Raw genomic sequence first — 18247 nt, 5'->3', positions numbered from 1 at the left:
AAGAGTGTGGTGGGAAAGAAAGAGTCCCCACTGAATAGTTATCATCTTGTCTAGATGGGTCTGCTGAAAGGAAATGGGGATAAGATTCGTAAGATTCAATAGTAAATAACTGTTATCATGACTAATTGCGACTGTCACAATTGTAAAGGTAGGAGTTTTGTAACAAAAAAAGGGAAGTGGTTAATCTTACAGTCCAGAAACAGAGGACCCTAGGACCATCAAGAGAGGAACACACAAATAGAATGAGGGACCTCATCCCAAGAAGCAGCAGTACCAGAGATGGAGGCAGAGATGGGGGCATGGAGAGGGGAAGCAGCTGAGGACTGTAGATTCATGGACTAAGAAGAGAAGGACTAAGAACTGGTGGCCAGGAGCAGACTTGCAGAATGTGCCCTTTGGAGGTGTAATTTATTATATATGCCTGAATGGGAAAAAAAAAGAAAGTATTGTTACTAAATCACAGAAACCTTTATTAAAATATCAAAACTTGAAAGAAAAAAAAAAAAGAAGTGACTGGATTACAAGCTTTTAAGAGGGAGCCTAATTTCAGAGGGTTCAGGGGAAGGTAGAATCTCTACTGAGTAGTTTCCAACCTGTCTGGATGGGGCTGGTGAAAGGAGATGGAGATAAGACTCTTGTAGTTCAGTAGAGTAGTGAATAATTGCTATCAGGACTGACTGTGAGTGTTGGAAATGTAAAGGTAGACATTCTAAAAGAAAAGGAGGGGAGTGATTGATCTTGCAGTCAGGAGTGGAGGACCCTGGGACCATCAAGGGAGAAGAGCGGAGTGAGGGATCCTATCCAGACAAACAGTGATGCCAGAGATGGACACAGAGATGATGTGGAGATATGGAGTGGCTGGGGACTCTGGACTCAGGGAGGGAAAGGAGCTGTGTACTGATGGTGGGGGGGAGGCAGGGGGGTGGGTGTCAGGCTTGCAGAGTATACCCTCTGGTTGTTTGATGATGCATGGAAGGCACTGTAATCATTATAGGATGAATGTAATGCTAATGTTCTCCCATGTAAACTATCACTCAATTCACAATAAGATTTTTTTAAAAAGGTAACTTCAGGGCATAAACACATTGAGGGACCTCCTATATAACAACCCTGTTCTAGGGGATTTCTGCATACAGCAATCTCTGCTTTCATGAAGCTTATATTCTAACAAAGAAGACAGACAATAAATAAAGGAAAATTTATAAAGTAAACAGATAGTAGCATAAAGGGAAAAGATAAATATGAGTTGGAGGTTGAATCCTTCAAGACCTTAAGTCAGAGAAGTAGTGAGTCATTTGTGCATCTGAGAAGACGGCAGGCAGAGGGAAATACAAGAGCAAAGGTAACGTAACAGGAACAAGCCTGAGACATGTTCCAGGTCAGCAAGGAGGACACCATGGCTGGAGCAGAATAAACAAGGGAAACAGTGGGAAGAAGTGAAGTCAAAGAGGTAACAGGGAAAACCAGCCACTGTTGTTGAATCAATTCCAACTCACAATGATCCTACAGGACAGAATAGAACTGTCCCTAGGCTTTATGTCATATTTACTGAAGCACTTTGCCACATCTATCTCCCACAGCATGGCTGGTACATTTGAACTGCCAACTTTTCAGTTCGCAGCCGAGTGCTGTGTCACTGAAGCATTGGGACTCTGTAAGAGGGAAGGAGAATGGCGTTTTCTCAAAGGGAAGTGAGCTGGGAAGTGACATGACCTGGCTTCACTTTACAAGGACTGCTTCCACTGTGGTGCAGAGACCAGTGGTTCAGCTGTTAGACTCATTCAGATGAAGATGATGCTTGGTTTACTGCAAGGACTGCAGTGGAAGTAAGGAGTAAAGCACTTGGATTCCAGCTACACTTTGAAGATTGAGTACACAGGACTTGCTGAAGGCCACAAGTATTTTATCATATTACATCACAATAATAAGTGAAGAGGCTAAACCTGAATAGTCAATATTCAATGGTAACATTCTACAACTTTCTTAAATCCTACTGTATTTAATGTATAGTCATTAGAGATATCTTCTTACCTGCTAAATTTTCTCTCAACTTCTCCAGTTCAGAGGACAGCACATTAAACTGTTCTTCTTTTTGGTGTAATTTGGTAACAGTTTCTATTTTGGATAAAGCAAGAAGCTTAGTATACCTCATATTTACTAAGTCATCCAAAGTTTGGCTTTCTTACAGTCAAATCCAATCATGTTTTTATGAGGGATGAGATACCGGGACACTAAAAAATCCCATTATAAATCAAACCACAGTATGGCAAATCTACAAAAGGATTATGAAGAAGCAAGGAGGCTTCTCTTCACTGCCTCCCTAAGCTTGCAGGCATGAGGCATCCCTTTGGCCAGTCAGCTCTTTCCTCCAAGTAAAAGTAAATATAAGTATCAAGGACTACAGCAAAATTTAAAAAATACTTTTCCCAAATAGACTTACATATGGAACAAACTTTAAGTCAAAAGAAGAAAAGAATTAATGGGGAGCTTGCAATTACAGGAATCTAATAAAATCCAGCATTCCTTTAAGATGTGGGAACTTCCAGGATGGTGAATTAACACTAAAGGTAGAAGCTATTTTGTATATTCAGGGGCAGGTCCATGTTGAAATTATGACAGTCTCTACAGCCATCTGCTCCGACTTTCAAAATTAACACATACCTTGCATACTTTCCTGAACAGAGACAGCCTCCTTTGAAGCATCAGCAAACTTTTCTTTCTAGAGACAAGAACAGGATGCTCAGAACAAAAAGATTTCAAAATTTCAAAGTATGGAGATAAAAAATCTCTATCAGTTAACCCTCCTATAACACTATCTGCTTTTAGTTTCTAGTTCTGCTTCATTGAAACGAAAGTATGCTTAACACTTATGACATCAATTACCCTTCCCTGTATACTGTGCACACATGCACATAAGGACACACACAGATGAGGTTACATGTGCAGGTTTGTGTGTGGGTATACATGTACATATGTGCACGCATGTATGAACGTGCGTTCTTTTTCCTCGTGTTTGCTACCCTCGTATAACAACAACCTCTTCAGCAATCAGTTTGAGACCATGAACAGAGTTGCAGAGTTTTCTTTATCTGAGAGTAACCCCAACCTACAATCTTGATTCTAGGTCTGTGTCTCTAACAGCTTCCAGTGAGACAGCCCTTTACTCACAGACTAAACATGACGACAGGCCAAGAGAAAGGCACTCTCCTGGTTGCCTTGAGATGATTTTGAGATAGGAATACCAAAAGAACTTTTAAATGGTTACTTCTGACTAACTACATCTATAATGAGATGGGCCTGTATGCCCAAAGTCCACCCAGAGTTGACCACACATGCTATGCCCAGAGCCAGACATAAAGTGGCACATTTTCTGTTTAGACTACAAAAAGAATACTCAAAAGCATTGGAAAAGTTTGCAGAGGAGAGTACTTTCTTAGGAAAAAAAAAATACTACAAAATAGTGATTCCTAGACCAACTTCTGCCCAAAATGTAGCTAGATACCAGGATTGTTCATGAGCACGTTCTGCACTGCCCAATATAGCAACCACTAGCTACATGGGGCCACTGAATAATTACAACGAAGTCAGTACAACTGAGGACCTAAGTTTTACTAATTTAAATTTATGTAGCCATACTGGACAGTGTAGCTATATACTTATCATTTATTTTTTAAAACAGTTTGTAATATTAACACTTAAATAACAAAACAAGCACACATATTTAATCATCATTGGTAGTAGCACAGACGTAGGTAATTGGGAGGACTGAAAGATGGGATCCTTTGTGGCTCCTCTAGACACCTATGGTTTTCCTTCTCCAAAATGAGTGCCCATCACTAGCACTGCTCATGCTGTCAGCCATGATGATGTAATGTTCTCTGGTGCAGAAGGCAAGGTAAGAAGGAGGAAAAGCTAAGAAAGGGGGTGGATTTCTTACCCCTTGGGTTTAAGGAAAGAGGGCATATTATGAAAGGAAATGTAATTTCCTTAGGTTGAATAAACTTGTGAAAAGGGATTCTTTGAAATCACTGAATTGGACGGTAGCCTGTCTCACTAACTGGTGACTCAGGACAGTTGCTGGCTTGCTGCCACACACAGCTCTGAAGCAAGGGGAAGGCACAGAGACATGTCCTCATCATACATGAGATATAACTGTGTTGGATGCATGATTTAAAAGCTACCTGGGATTAACACTAAAAAGACAAAACAAAACTCCAAATCTATAGGTGCTGAGTCAATTTCAACTCATTGCATCACTGTATAAGACAAGGACAAACTATTCCTTAGGGTGTCACACTGTCAGTGTTTACAGCAGACACTCTCCATTTTCTACCAAGGAGCAGCTAGTGGGTTTGAACAAGCAACCCTCTGGTTAATAATCCAATGCTTAGCCCATAGTATCACCAGAGCTTATTAACTCCTGCTGGCACAGTGCGTTATTTAATAAACATCAGGCAGCTAACTAAAAAGGGCGGCAGTTCAAACCCACCAATTGATCCCCAGGAGAAATCTGTGGCAGTCTGCTTCTGTAAAGATGTACAGCCTTGGAAACCCGGTGGAGTCATTCTACTCTGTCCTAAAGGGTTACTACTGAGTCCACATTGACTTGACAGCAACAGGTGGGAAACGACATTCTGAAGCAGTGTACTCACAGAGGCAGAGGATCGATTAAAAAAAAAAGTAATACTCACCTTTATTGCTAGTTTAGGTTTGATCTGATTCCCATCAAAGTGTTTATCAGTCAGCAATTAATAAACTCAATTCAAACTAACACTTTGAAGGAGAAACAAAATAGCTGCCATACTTATTGATCTGTGCAAGTATTTGTTTTTAAACAGGAACAACTGGCCATGAGCCCTGAAATTCAGATTCCCAAGAAGTACTTACCAAAATCTGAAGCTCCTTCTCCAACGTCTCTTTCACTTGAGTGACTTCACACAAATTTTTCTGAAGGTTAGTAACTGTTAGCTCTCTCCCCTGGAGCTCTTTGGTAATGCTACTAGTCTAACGGACAGTTACATGGTATCGAGGCAAATGGACAAAAGGGAAATAAAAATGAATGAGAAGGAAACAAAATAAAACAAGTGCAAAAAAAAAATATGATAAACAAACATAACAAAGCAAAGCTGAAAAGAATAAAGGCATGGATAAATTGTTTTTTAATTGTTATTATTCAACACTGACTTTTCAATTAATCAGTTCTAGATAGGGTTGTTTAGAGGTTATTTTTAAATAGCCAAAACAGACTATCTACACCAAGACTTAGGCTATTAGGATGATCCAAAGCTGGAAGTGTAGAAGTTTTCTTTTTAAATGAGCTACTTGAACAATGTGTTTTTCTGAGTTTAAATTTCTTTTTAAAAAATGGGTTGTTAGTAAATGTTGTCTGTGTTATTATGGTTTGTATTTTGGGGTAGGCTTAAAGTATTTCAATACATTTTAGAAATCCATTTGGCAAGAGTCATCAGAACTTGGCTTTCATTAAATTTTGATGTCAATGAAAAAAACATAGGTGGGCCAACCAGTAGTTCAATCGTTTCTTCTATTAAGTTTTGTGGTTCTGAATGGTGTTTTGGAACCACGTGAGGAGACTGGAGAAAACATTCCTGTAGTCAGTTTGTCAAGTTAGCAATGTCTTGCTGTTTGTCTGTCCTCACCTCTCCCCATTTAACCATTCCTTCTTGCCAACAGAGCAGCTTCTCCCACAGAAAACTCAGAACATTCAGCATCAATACCATCTCCTTTACCTAGCGACAGGAGAACTTAGGAAGAGCTTTCACTCAACAGCCCTTTAAAATGAAGATGACATTTACTAAGGCTAGTAAGCAATGTTATCTCATGAATGATTTTATTTAGTCTTTCCTCAAAGAAAAGTGGGAATTAATGGGGTTCTCATTGAAGGACAGGAAAGACCCCAATGAGACAGAAGTAGCAACTCAAAGAGCTCCCAGCTCTTCAACTGAATTTTGCTATGGATATTATCTGTCATAGTTAAGCAGCATACACAGACTTCCATTTTGCTTTTATCTATAATCCTACAGGCAAGGCAACTCTGTAGGCAGACAAGGAGGAGATGATCTCGTAATTTTCTATCTTAATCATTCATTCATTCATACATTTACCTTAACTCAACACCATCAATTTAGGAAGTTCTCTATCTTAAAAGTATTTAGAGCCTGGAACCAAGCTCAAGCAGATCAGAACACTGCCCAGAGATAAAGTACCATATAAAGTAATCAAATACAAAACCAATATCTAGAATTGATTCTCATAGTTGAGGTATCATTTTCTATAATCTCCTCAGATGAAACTATACTCACACTATTCAGAAGATACTATACTCAACTGGGAAAACTGTTAATATGAAACAATTTGTTTTAATTAAATCAGGAATTTGGAGGATGAATGAGCTTAACTCAAAAGTAACGTACAACGCAAAATAAGAACAACAAATGGAAAACAAACAGATGGAGGGCGTCAATACAAACCTTGCCACTCTCAGCATTCTTTTCAATCTCTAAATTTTTAATCTGATTCTTGGCTGCCTCAAGCTGCTGTCTAAGATTCTCGATTTCCGATTTACCTTCGGAACTGGCTTTCCGAAGCGCATCAAGATCCAAGAGCTTCTCTTCAGTAGCCTTGAGCTGTGATGTAAAATTATCAATAACCTTGGTTTGTTCACTGCATTTGGCTTGCAGTACCTCTAGCTCCTTTACCTTTATTTCCGCTTCCTGTAATTTGTTTAGCGTGTCTTCCATTTCGATGAGATGTTGGTCCTCTGCTCTGTCCATCTTTGAGGTAATGGCTTCCAGACTGTTCTCCTTTTCTTTAATGACTTTCATCAGATTAGCCCTAAGGGCTTCTAGCTCTTTAGCGTGAGCAGACCGTTCAGAATCTTGTTTATTCTGTAAATTTTCTATCTCATGCTGGTAATCTAGTCTCACTTTCTCTATTTGTGTTTTTAACTCTGCCAATTCTGCTGTTTCCATTCCGACTCCCTTGCTAAAGGACACCTTCAGCTCTTCCATCGCCTGCTGATGGGATGCAATGGCAGTCTCCAGCTTTGATTTCCACAGAGCTATCACATCTGAGTTCTCCTTATTGGCATGATCAAGCTTGCTTTTCAATGACTCATTCTCTTTGGAAAGCTTCTCCGTTGCTGTCTGTAGGGCCTTTATCTCCTTCTGGTGTGTTTCTTCACGGACTCCAAAATGCTCCTTCAGAGAAGTTATTTCTTTCTGGCGGTCAGTCTGAGTGGATTCTAACTTTTCTTGCAGAGAACTTATCTCTTGCAGCAGGGAAAGTGACATATCCACATCCCCTGCAGGCTTACTGGACTCAAGTCTTCTTCGGAGCTCAGTTACTTCCTGGACTCTCAATGCCAGGTCTTTTTCTAGTTCCATGATGCGAGACTTTTCTGACACTGTAGCCACCTATCAACAACAGTCCAAAGAAAAAGAGTTTTTAAGTAACAACTCACTAGTGACTTTCTTTAACATCTTAGGCAGCAGTCATACTACAAGAAGAACCTATGTGATCACCTATACAGGGTCAATGACTCAGAACCAACGTGACAGCACTTAATAATAACAACAACAACAATGTATCTACAACTGCAATAACGTTCTAAGTACCATTCTGGCAACTCTGATTCAAAATTATAATCTTTGGAAAAGCATCACCATTTCAAGGTGCTAAAAGGATCTAGAAGAGTCTAGTATTTATTTTTCTTTTAAAGAACTCAAATCATGGAAATATACATTCAGTGACAGTTATGTTCACAGAAGCCATAAAATTCCAAGTTCTCAGCTTAGAAGAATGTTCCTCCTTAGCTCACCAGCTGTGGCCTGTGCTCCTGGCACCTAGCAGAGGTGATCTTATAGAGCAGTACTGGCCCTAACAGAGGCCACCAGCCACATATGGCTCCTGAACACCTGAAGTAAGACTAATCTGAAGTGAGATGTGCCAAAGTTATGAACTACACATCCTAATCTGAACACTGTAGAACAAAAGAATGGGAAGTGTCCTGCCAGTATTTTTTATATCAATTATATAATAAAATGTTACTATTTTGGATATATTGCTTTAAATATATTAGTAAAATTAATTTCAACTGTTTCTTCTTTTCACTTATCAAAAAGTCAATATGGATACCAGAAAAATTTAAATTATGTAAGTGTGGCTCACGCTATATGTCTACTGGATGGGGCTGGTATAAAATAACCTGTCAGAGATTTCAATAAATATCACCTATAGAATAAGAGAATATGGAATTAAATGAAGAAATAATTTATTAATTTTTTAAAATGACAAATCAGAATGATTACTTACCTGCAATTATACATAAGACTTTCATACAGATTCCCCCTCTTATAATTCTCTCAGCATTCTGATGTGCACATCTTGTCCCCTAACCCAGTGGTTCTCAGACTGCAGTGTGCACATTAATCATCTGACATGAATGTTCAAAATGCAAATTCCCAGTTACTCCAAGCCTTCTGATCCTGAGCTCTGGAGTAGGACCACGGAATCTGCTTTTTAAAAAAATCACACACACACACACACACACACACCTCGGGGCTAAGAGAAACACTTTCTTGACCTGTGTCCAGTCATTCTAAGAAAATTACGTCTCTCTGCTAAAGTAGAGAGCCAGAGGCCTTCAACAAGATGGATTAACACAGCGGCTGCAACAATGAAGTCAAACAGCAACAATTGTGAAGATGGCACATGACCAGGCAGGGTTCTGAGAGTCAGACCCACTCAACAGCATCTACCAAGACCTTTCAGGCAGTCAACATACTATAAAGACATGTGAAAAACTGTAGCTTTAGGCATAACAATGAATTATTGGACTAATCTGAGGAATAGAAGGCAAATAAAAAATTTACAAACTCCAGTAGTGAGCCCTAGATTTCAAGGGACTCACCCATACTGCTTCTTATCCTGGCAGAAAATACTCAGTGTGTACTGCTTTGGCCTCCTCTGCCTGCTGCTGACAATGATGACAGTGAAAACATCAATCAAAGAGAAGAAGAAGCAAGGATGACCTGGAGCCTAAAACTGTGTAACCAAGTCATTCAATATGTCAACGGGAACTACAATTGTGCTCTGTGACTTAAAAATAGATTAATTTACCCCCCTGTTTCCTGGGAAGGGGGAGTCTAAGAGTTTGCTACCACAAAGTAAGTGCAAAACATCAACAAACCCCAATGCTGCAAGATTTATTCTATGTTGTTGCTGACTTTAAGTGCCTTTGAGTTGGTTACAACTCAGTTACAGGGTTTCCGAAGCTATAAATCTTTGTGGGAGCAGAAAGCCTCACCTTTCTCCTGCAGAGTGGCTGGTGAGTTTAAACCACTGAGCTGGTAGTCCACAGTCCAGTGCTGATCCTACTGAGTCACTGTGTTCCCAACAAAGGGCAATAGTACTTAACTAGTCACAAAACAATCAAATTGAGAAAATGCCAAACAGAAAACAAGCAAAAATAATTAACAGCAGTAAGATTCTACTTTGCATATATATAAGCATTTTCACAAAACTTTGACTTTTCATTTCATTTCCCACATCTACTCTCACTTGAAACTACCTATGTGTCAGTCTCCCAAAAGGCAGGAAGCATTTCTTAGTCTTGCTAATCTCTATGGCGCTAAGCACAATGTTTACAAACAAAATTTATTGGCCAAAAGCAATTCTAAAAACAAAAAACAAAAAAATTCATTGCTGTTGAACTGATTCCAATTCTCTGCAACCCTATGGGACAGAGAAGAACTGCCCACGTGGTTTCCTCAGCTGTAGTCTTGATGGAAGCAGACTGCCTCATCTGTCTCCCAGGGGAGCAACTGGTGGGTTCAAACCACCAGGCTTTTGTATAGCAGCCTACCCAGCAACCACTGTGCCACCAGGATTCCTTAAAGGAACACGCGTGGTATGAAACGCACGTGGTCACTGTTCGTGACAGCTTCGGACTCCAACAAGGAAGGTCTAGAGAGGACACTGTTTGTTATAGAAATGTAACAGCCTGAATCTAAACTACTTGGGTACGTCATGCTGTAAACAGATGCCTTCTTATCCACAGAAAACTTCAACGGTGTGTGCTCACAAAGCTACGGTATTAAAAAATAGTTCAAAAATTTTTAAAAAAGAAGTCCTTATTTCAACAGTCAGTCCCACTAAAGGAACTCAATCCCTTTTATTTCTTATGTCAAGCCTTCAACTCTCAGGTAACAAAGAAACAGCATGAAACGATCACCTTTGTGTGCGTGTGTTGGGTCTTTTCCCTTACTAACTACACAGCATCAATCTTCAGTTTTGTAGCTAATTAAGAACATTTTTTTTCCCCTTAAAAAAAAGGACTAAGAGAAAAAAATTTAGCTATTTCTCACCTGGAGAAATATCTAAGTTTACAAGTAATTCAAAGGGGAAAAAAAAAAATCATGATTCCCAAATCTGATCTGAGAAAGAGTAATTTTCCAAAATTTCAAGTTATAACCTGGGTGGCTTAGTGACTGACAGATTCATTATTCGTGTACAATTACATATGTACATGGGCACCGATGTTCTCACATGTAAAGGGCTCAGAATCATGAGTCTTAAAGTTTTTAGCACAGAACACTGTCCCTACTCGAGGCCATCCAGTCGTGCTGAAAAGCGCAGACTCACAAGCCAGTCGGCCTGGATGGAATGGCTGGCTCCACCATGACTGTTCATTGTGTAACAGGGGCCAATTATTTCACCTCTGTGCCTAAGTGAAGCATTCCTGGTGGTGCAGTGGATTACCACAAGGCCGGTAGTTTAAACCCACCAACTGCTTCTTCCAGAGTACGAGGAGACAGCCTGCTCCAGTAAAAATGTACAATCTCAGGCACCCTAAGGCACAGTTCTAGTCTGTCCTATAAGGGTCACTGTGAGTCGAAATTGACTCAGTGACAGTGGGTTTTTGGTGCCTCAGTGATCTCATCTCTAAAATGGGGACATTGATACTACTAAGTCTGTGTTGTGGTTAGACTGAATGAGTTAAGCTTGCAAAGTACTTAGCCTGGCATGAAGTAAGCACTCCATCAACATTTTCATATATAAATACACTAAAACATCACTAACACACCAGCTTACAGTGGCTAAGACACTCTGGCCCCAGCACACTTTTCCCTCTTGACCACGAAGATTTCAACCTCCAAGGCAATAGAAAGGAGAAAGATGCAAAGAGGGACCAGGTAAAATAAACAAAAGGCAACTGGGATTACCGTCCTTAACTCCTTAACTCTCATTAAAAAAGAGCCACTGCTTCAATTCTCTTCTCCCAAGATGCCAAGAGAGCTAATATAAAACAACTGTAACAAAGAATAACTTAAAAAACCCAACAGCGAGGATAGTCTGACAGCAAGAGGACAATCGACTGCTGGGGGCGAAGTGGAGAAATGCAGTTCAAGGTCTCCCTATGAAGAAGCTCAAGTGGACCTGAGAAGGGCCGTGCCATCGGCACAGCAAGAAAGTCTCTGCTCTCAGTTTTGGTTGAGTCTTTACAACTAATGCAAAACTGGATATACAACAAATGCAGTCTACCCACCAGTTTGAACACCTGGACAGCAACAAGAGCAAACTCAGGTTGAACCACTGGGTCAAGGGTCAGGCCAACAGCATGGCACATCACCCAAAGTGTCCACCACTCACACACAGGGGTCTGCGTCATTAAATAGTGAAAACCATTACCCTAGTGTCTTCTAACTCCCTCTGGAGTTTGTCAGCTTTGGTCTTTTCAAAGAGCAGGCTCTGTTCAAGCTCCTTAATGCGGGCATGCTCCAGTTTGGTCTGCGTCTGTTAGTAAAAAGGGAGAGGAAGAGAACACAACAGTGCCACCATCACACGCCAGCACAAGAGGAAAGAGCGGCATGCAGGCTGAGACGCCGGTACCTTCCGCCGGAGGATGAACAAAAGAGATGATGGAAAGAAGAGGAGGATGGCAATGAGATGAGGAGGCTGGGCTAGCGGTGAACACGGTGGGCACAGGATGGTGGTGGGCAGGGGAGATGAACTAGTCTACTGAGAAAGCAAAACAGACAACACAAGAGGCGAGGTGAAAAGTGTCAGATGCATGCAGCCGAATATAAGTGATACTGAGAAGTGACATTTATCAGCACAAATTAGAACCGTTAATATTCTTCTAAACTATCATTTCCCCTGCTCCCATAGTGGTTACTAGACAGTACTATGGATGTCACTGGCTCAATGACTTTAAAAAAGGAGTTGTTCCCCAAAGTGATCACTATCAACGAATATGGAATAGAACTTCAGAAATCTGACAAGCACTTGAGACGTCCGTCCCTTGAGGAGGGGCCTTGCACTATGGCGTAAAATTTGATATGAGCACAGCTCAGATATTAAATTCTGATTAGAGGAATCCAGAATTTATTACTGAGGTAAATCACACCCATAGTCTTTGCTTATTTGGATAAGAAGGTGTAAAAGTCTTAGCAAACAACTCATCTATGGCAGGTTGGTTATCCAAAGGTTTTAAAAAAAAAAAAAAAATCAGCTATACAAAGAGAAAATGTTGTAAAAACGACCCTTTATAGCCTCTATCTCTGCAGCAAGCCAGTCAGAGACTCAGCAGGAGAACAGCTGAGTGAGAACTGGCAAGGGACTTATTATCTTTACCCTGAGATGAGGTAGGTCTTACCATCTTAGAGGTAAGAATGGTGATGCCACACAACGGCCTGAGTTTGTACTGCCTGCCGCAAAAACAGCTGGTGGGAGCCCCAAGTGGCTGAAAACTCCTGAAGGGTCACAGATACTCACTAGCACCCACATCGCGCACTCAGAGGTAACCTGGAGGGAAGCTCAAAAGATGGTCTCACACAAGTGTGAGTGTAGCAGGATCTTAATAATTCAAAATGATCTAACTGCTCTTCCCTCCTCCTCAAATAGGTGTGATCAGCAAAATCAACTGTAAAACCTACTGCCCCTGCTGCTCTGAGCAGCTGCCTGTGACAAGCTCTAATTTAAACACTGTGTAGCCCTCACAAGTCTCACCTACCAGTCTGCACAATTAGGGGCAGTGGGAACAGGACAAGAAGGTCTGCACAATGTGAAAGAGAGTAGTGCAGAGCTTCTGGAGAAGGTGGAATGTAAACATACAGATTACAAACGTCTTCACTCACTCCAGTGGTACTGGGGATTTCACTGCCTACCTTCAATTTACCAAATAAATACTCGTGGAATATGTAAAAGGTGAACAAAAAAAAGAAGGAAACTCTCCAATGGTGTCAGGCCTTTATGCTCAACACAAATAATGAAATACAAATTCCAGACCTCTAATTCTCTGGTCTATATGTGTCACTGACATGTGGCATTCAATGTAGCTGCTTTGACAAGAAAAGACTCGAATCCAGAATTATAGAACTGGGGTCACAGCCTCAGGACTTGGAATCCCAGACTAATAGGAAACAGCCAAAGCCAACAGAACCTTGCCTCTCCCCTTCTTCTCTGGATGAAGGGCCAGTATGAGAGGGCTTCAAAAAGTTTGTGGAAAAAGGGAAGGAAAATACTAGAATTTTTCCATGAACTTTTTGAAGCCCCTTCATATTTCCAGAGAACAAGCAATTACCATTTAATATGATCTTCTCCTCATTCAGAGATCTTCCCAATGAGGGCAGCAAACCCCAAGTGGAAGGGGGCGCCCACAGAGCCTGTGATCACTCATCAGGACAGGAGCTGATGAGCCACTGTTTGGCCACAGTGTGCAGTCAAAATGCTACACATGCACAGGACAACCCTCCTTTCTTAGACTAAAATGTGGAGTTCCCCAGGAGGAAGGTTCTGGCGGGAACTGAGAAGGAAGCAGAGGCTCTGCTAGAAGTGCACATAGAGGCAGGAGGAGCCCATGCAGCCCAACACCAGGACACGGGGACACCAGGGCGGTAGGAGGCTGCTTAGGAAGGCAAGAAGAGACCCAGATCATGGAAGGAGCGTCACAAAAAGGAACCCTCTGAACACAGACTTTTGTGGTTTTTAAAGTTCAGTCTTGAGTTTTCTATGTTCGCTTCCAAGAAGCCGTTAAACCAAAGCAAGCAATTTCTCTATTCTAGTCACATGGTGGCACAGTTGGTGGGGACCACTGCGCAACACCGCTTTGCGGGTCATTTTGGTAAGGCTCACACTGGCTTCCTGGTACTGATCGGAGGGAGGAAGGAAAAGAAAACAGGGACATGGCTAGGAGCACTGTTACAGGAAGACAAAAATCTCACTTCAATGATAATAAACTAAAAGATGTAGAGTCTTTACTGGAGAATGCTTGCCTCTGTTTCACATTTCAGGGGAAGGAACCCTGGTGTGCCATGGTAAGAGCTCTGCTGCTAACCAAAACGTCAGCAGATTGAACCCATCCACCCAGAGGCGCCTTGGAGGAAAGGCCTGAAGAATTGCTCCCACAAAGATGGCAGCTTAGGAAACTCTATGGGGCAGTTCTACTCTGTCCTAAACCTTACTATGAGACAGAAACAAATGAAATGGCAAGCATTGGCCAGCAGGAGGAGTGCATATAAAAGGCCATGTTGTTAAGTGCTGTGAGTTGGTTCCAACTCATAGTGACCCTGTACAGGGTTTCCAAGAAGCGGCTGGTGAGTTTGAACCGCTGGACTTGTGGTTAAAACTGACCTTGCAGTCCAGTGCTTTATCCCACAGTGCCACACCACAATGGCTGGGAAGGTCAGTTCCCTCTTATCATCCCACAGAGATAAAACTAGAGACCTGGGAATTTTCTCCCAAATTTCTACAAGTCCTTCAACAGATATATTGTATTCTTCACTCACCTATTATTTCTTTCTGAATAACTTGAAAATTTGAATACATTATGAATTAGGTAAAGGAAGCTAGGCCCCTGGATATTTTTTTTTCCTTTTCAACAAAATTCTTTATAAAGTAAACTTTTGCCTACCCGTTAAAGGAATGAATTTATGAAGCTTAGTCATTAGAAACAATTTCTCCAGGACAACAAATGTAATTGTTCTGAAAGCCACATGCACAGAAATATTAAGGCCAATGTCCCAATGTCAACTGATGCAGTTAGTATTGGAGTGTATCGACAAGCGTTTTAATCTGTAATCAATCTGTGTTAACAGGGAAATAGCCACACACTTAAGTGCCCTCTTACATTCTCAGGATCTTCAGAAATCTGGCTCTTTTGCTATCAGTAAAAAAATAAAAAAAATTAAAGAACAAAAAAAAAAAAAAAGACTCAACTAAAGTTTCAATGTCTGTTAGGGTTTAAAGATAACTTTTTTTTTTTTTATTAATTACAAGTAAGTTTATCAAACAGACTATCCTAGCCTAGTGCTGATATAAATATTTTAACCTGACCCTTCCCCACAACACCACAGTTTATATCTCTTAGGAATTAGACAATGACATGAAATTTCTAGTGACTCTCTGGGGATGTTTTTAAATGAATGAGAACAACACAAAAGTGAACTAAAGAAATGTGTGACTGTATATGAAATGAACAAAGATGATATTAAATCATTAATCATGTATTACATTTTAGACCTCTAGAAATCAGAATTATGTTCCCTCTACTCTCCATTAACCATAAAAACGTATTTTTTTCCAAAGAAATAACAACTTCTATTTTGGAAGGGTCCCTGAAATTTAAGTACTGTGTGGGTCATCAAAATTGCAATAGTAGCAAAAATGTGTATTCTGAAAACTGTACAAGTAGGTACAATTTCTACTAAAATATTACAGATTAAAGAACCAAAGTCTGCAGAATTTGGAGCAGTTAAAATAATTTACATTTGTCATATATCTAGCAGTGGTTCAAAAACATCAAAACCATTGAATTCTGGAGTCTAATTCAAGTGTGAATGTGAATAATGGCTGAGAAAATTATGCCAAAGGAAAATATGAATTCAAAGAAGTAAAACAAATTTAAATTAAATTGTTTTTTATTTTTTGCTCTGGTGACTTTTTAAAAAAATCAACTACTAAGAGCATATGTTTATCTCTTTCATAAGGATACAAAATTTATCCAGCTCAATTAAAAAACAAAACTAAGATAAAGCCAAGTTATGTTCTGGGCTGTTGCAATAAAATTTTAAATTGTGACTTCCTATCATCAGAGAAGCACATATGAAGAGGCTTCAAATAGTGGAAAAATAGAATGAACAGATGATGGAATTTTTCCACAAACTTTCTGAACCCCCCCCCCCCCAATACATTCTCACACAGGCCTGCTTTGCAGGGAGGCACACTGCCAGGTGTATGACTTAATTAAATCTAATTCATGGTTCTGAATTTTGAAGCAGGAAAAGAGTGGTGACAATTTTCCTCTGCAGAGGAACTAGGACACCACTGTGACAGGCTCGAGAACTGGCATCAACCTTCAGCTACAGTCCTGCCCCAAACCCACTGGGTCAGGACACCCCCCTGAACATCCTCTGCTGGCTGCTCTGGCCACACATCTCAGCTGGCAGTTACAGGCAGTCCCCAGATTACAAACGAGTCCCATTTCTAAAAGCTCTCTTTAGGTTCAATTTGTACATAAATCAAGTCGGAACAGTCTGGTACAACTTGCATCTAAGTCAGTGCATTGTAAAGCAGCGCCCATCTGTTACTATCACCGCCAGACCTAGCTCAAATCTTAGCCCTAATAGGTTCTACAGGGCTTGGACGTTGGTAATTGGAGGACTGCCTGTACTTCACTCACGTTTTGGAATACTGGTACCAGGAAAGCTTTAGAGCACTGAAGGGGTTTTACCTCAAGATCGCCTTTGGTAATGGATTCTTCCTCAACCCGAAACTGAAGATCTTCAACCTTCCTGTGGATTGAAACCCAAACAAAGTATTTGTTGCTGTTGTTATTAAGAGCTGCCAAATGAGTTCTGACTCATAGCAACCCTGTATAGGGTATGTAGTGGGTTACGAGTTGGGCTGCTAACCACATGGTCAGCAGTTCGAATTTACCAGTTAGTAGAAAAAAGAAAGATAAAGCAAAGATTTATAACCTTGTAAAGCCTAGACAGGGTCACTATCAGTCAGAACCTACTTCACAGCACATAACCACCACCACCATACAGTTCCTAAGGAGTGGCTGCTGGGTTTGAATTGCTGAGCATGTGGTTAGCAGTCCAGTGCACATCCTATAGCACCATACTTAGGAAAGCGTAACTAAAGCAGATCTACAACTACTTTAAAAAAATACAATTACACTGAATACCCTAGTAAATTCAGCAGATGATCAGAAGAAAGTAAAGGGGAAAAAAAGGTTTAAAAGACAAAACAGTCCTCTGGTTTCTAAATCTAAGAGCTCTTCCCTCATTATTTCATTTTATCCAGGTACTGAATCCAGAAGGCATGAGGTAAGAATGAGGAAAAATCAACAAGTTCTTAGTAACAGACAGCAGAAGATAACTAAGACAAGATCAGTCTGTAGGAGAAAAGTCTGATTACCCCAGAAATACGTTTGAGATTTCAAGTCAATAATATAGGAGACAGGGTAAAGTGGCATAGAAAACAAATCTTTCTTTACATCAACCCACATCAAACATTTAGGGGTAAAAAGAATATGCAGATTCAGAAAATATACACTGAACGCCCATTATGACGACGCACCAACGCTAACGGGCTACTTCACAAGGAGACCTCTGACCTTAAGCCTCCACACTACCAGTATGTGCTCCCAGACTAGGCGTGTAGGGTTGGTAATGATTTGAGGGAGATGCAGTCAGGATCCTATTTCTCTAATTCTAAAATGCACATTGTCATCATATTTTTAAATCTCTGACCTAGGCATTTGAGATCAAAAGGGCAGCATCTGCCCTAGGAGAAAGCTCAGAAGGCAGAAAGGGATACAAAAGACGGACAAATGGAAACAGGAAACACAGCAAGAAGTGGAGCTGGAAATTCATGTCATAAATCAAAATATGTATGAATTATTGAATGAGAAATAAATTTGCTCTGCAAATTTTCACTCAAATCATAATAATTACTTAAATTCTGAAACTGGAATGTGCATTTCAATAATGCTGTCAGAGGCACTGAAATATATTCAATATAATCCAGGTAATATCCACATTGTGAATCTTTACAAAACTGGGTGTAAAAGAGAAGAAACACAGAGGGTTCAAATGCATAAAGATTAAAAAAAAAATTTATTCTTTTTTAATTCAACAGCATTTCCAAGCAACATTAAAAATTTTTTGAAATACTACCCAGATTAAGTTACAAATGTTATCTGAAAGCTCACTGAAGACCC

At 40.3% G+C, this 18247-nt stretch overlaps 1 protein-coding gene across 3 annotated transcripts in view; it reads right to left on the bottom strand.

Moving 5' to 3' along the window:
- Positions 1-18247, bottom strand: part of CLIP1 (CAP-GLY domain containing linker protein 1) — a 110375-nt gene that overhangs the window by 57401 nt on the left and 34727 nt on the right. The window contains exons 7-13 of one of the 3 annotated variants that reach the window (XM_006865386.1): positions 16751-16811; positions 15149-15181; positions 11710-11814; positions 6489-7433; positions 4888-5004; positions 2662-2719; positions 2032-2115 (exon numbers count right to left, since the gene is read on the bottom strand). In XM_006865386.1, coding sequence (XP_006865448.1) covers positions 2032-2115; positions 2662-2719; positions 4888-5004; positions 6489-7433; positions 11710-11814; positions 15149-15181; positions 16751-16811 — 1403 coding nt within the window. The remainder of the gene's footprint in view (positions 1-2031; positions 2116-2661; positions 2720-4887; positions 5005-6488; positions 7434-11709; positions 11815-15148; positions 15182-16750; positions 16812-18247) is intronic. The other 2 variants (XM_006865387.1, XM_006865388.1) reach the window with 2 other exon arrangements.

Source organism: Chrysochloris asiatica, unplaced genomic scaffold (genome assembly GCF_000296735.1).
Source record: "Chrysochloris asiatica unplaced genomic scaffold, ChrAsi1.0 scaffold00078, whole genome shotgun sequence".
Classification (NCBI taxonomy): Eukaryota; Metazoa; Chordata; class Mammalia; order Afrosoricida; family Chrysochloridae; genus Chrysochloris; species Chrysochloris asiatica.
This window is presented reverse-complemented; position numbering and strand designations above follow the sequence as displayed.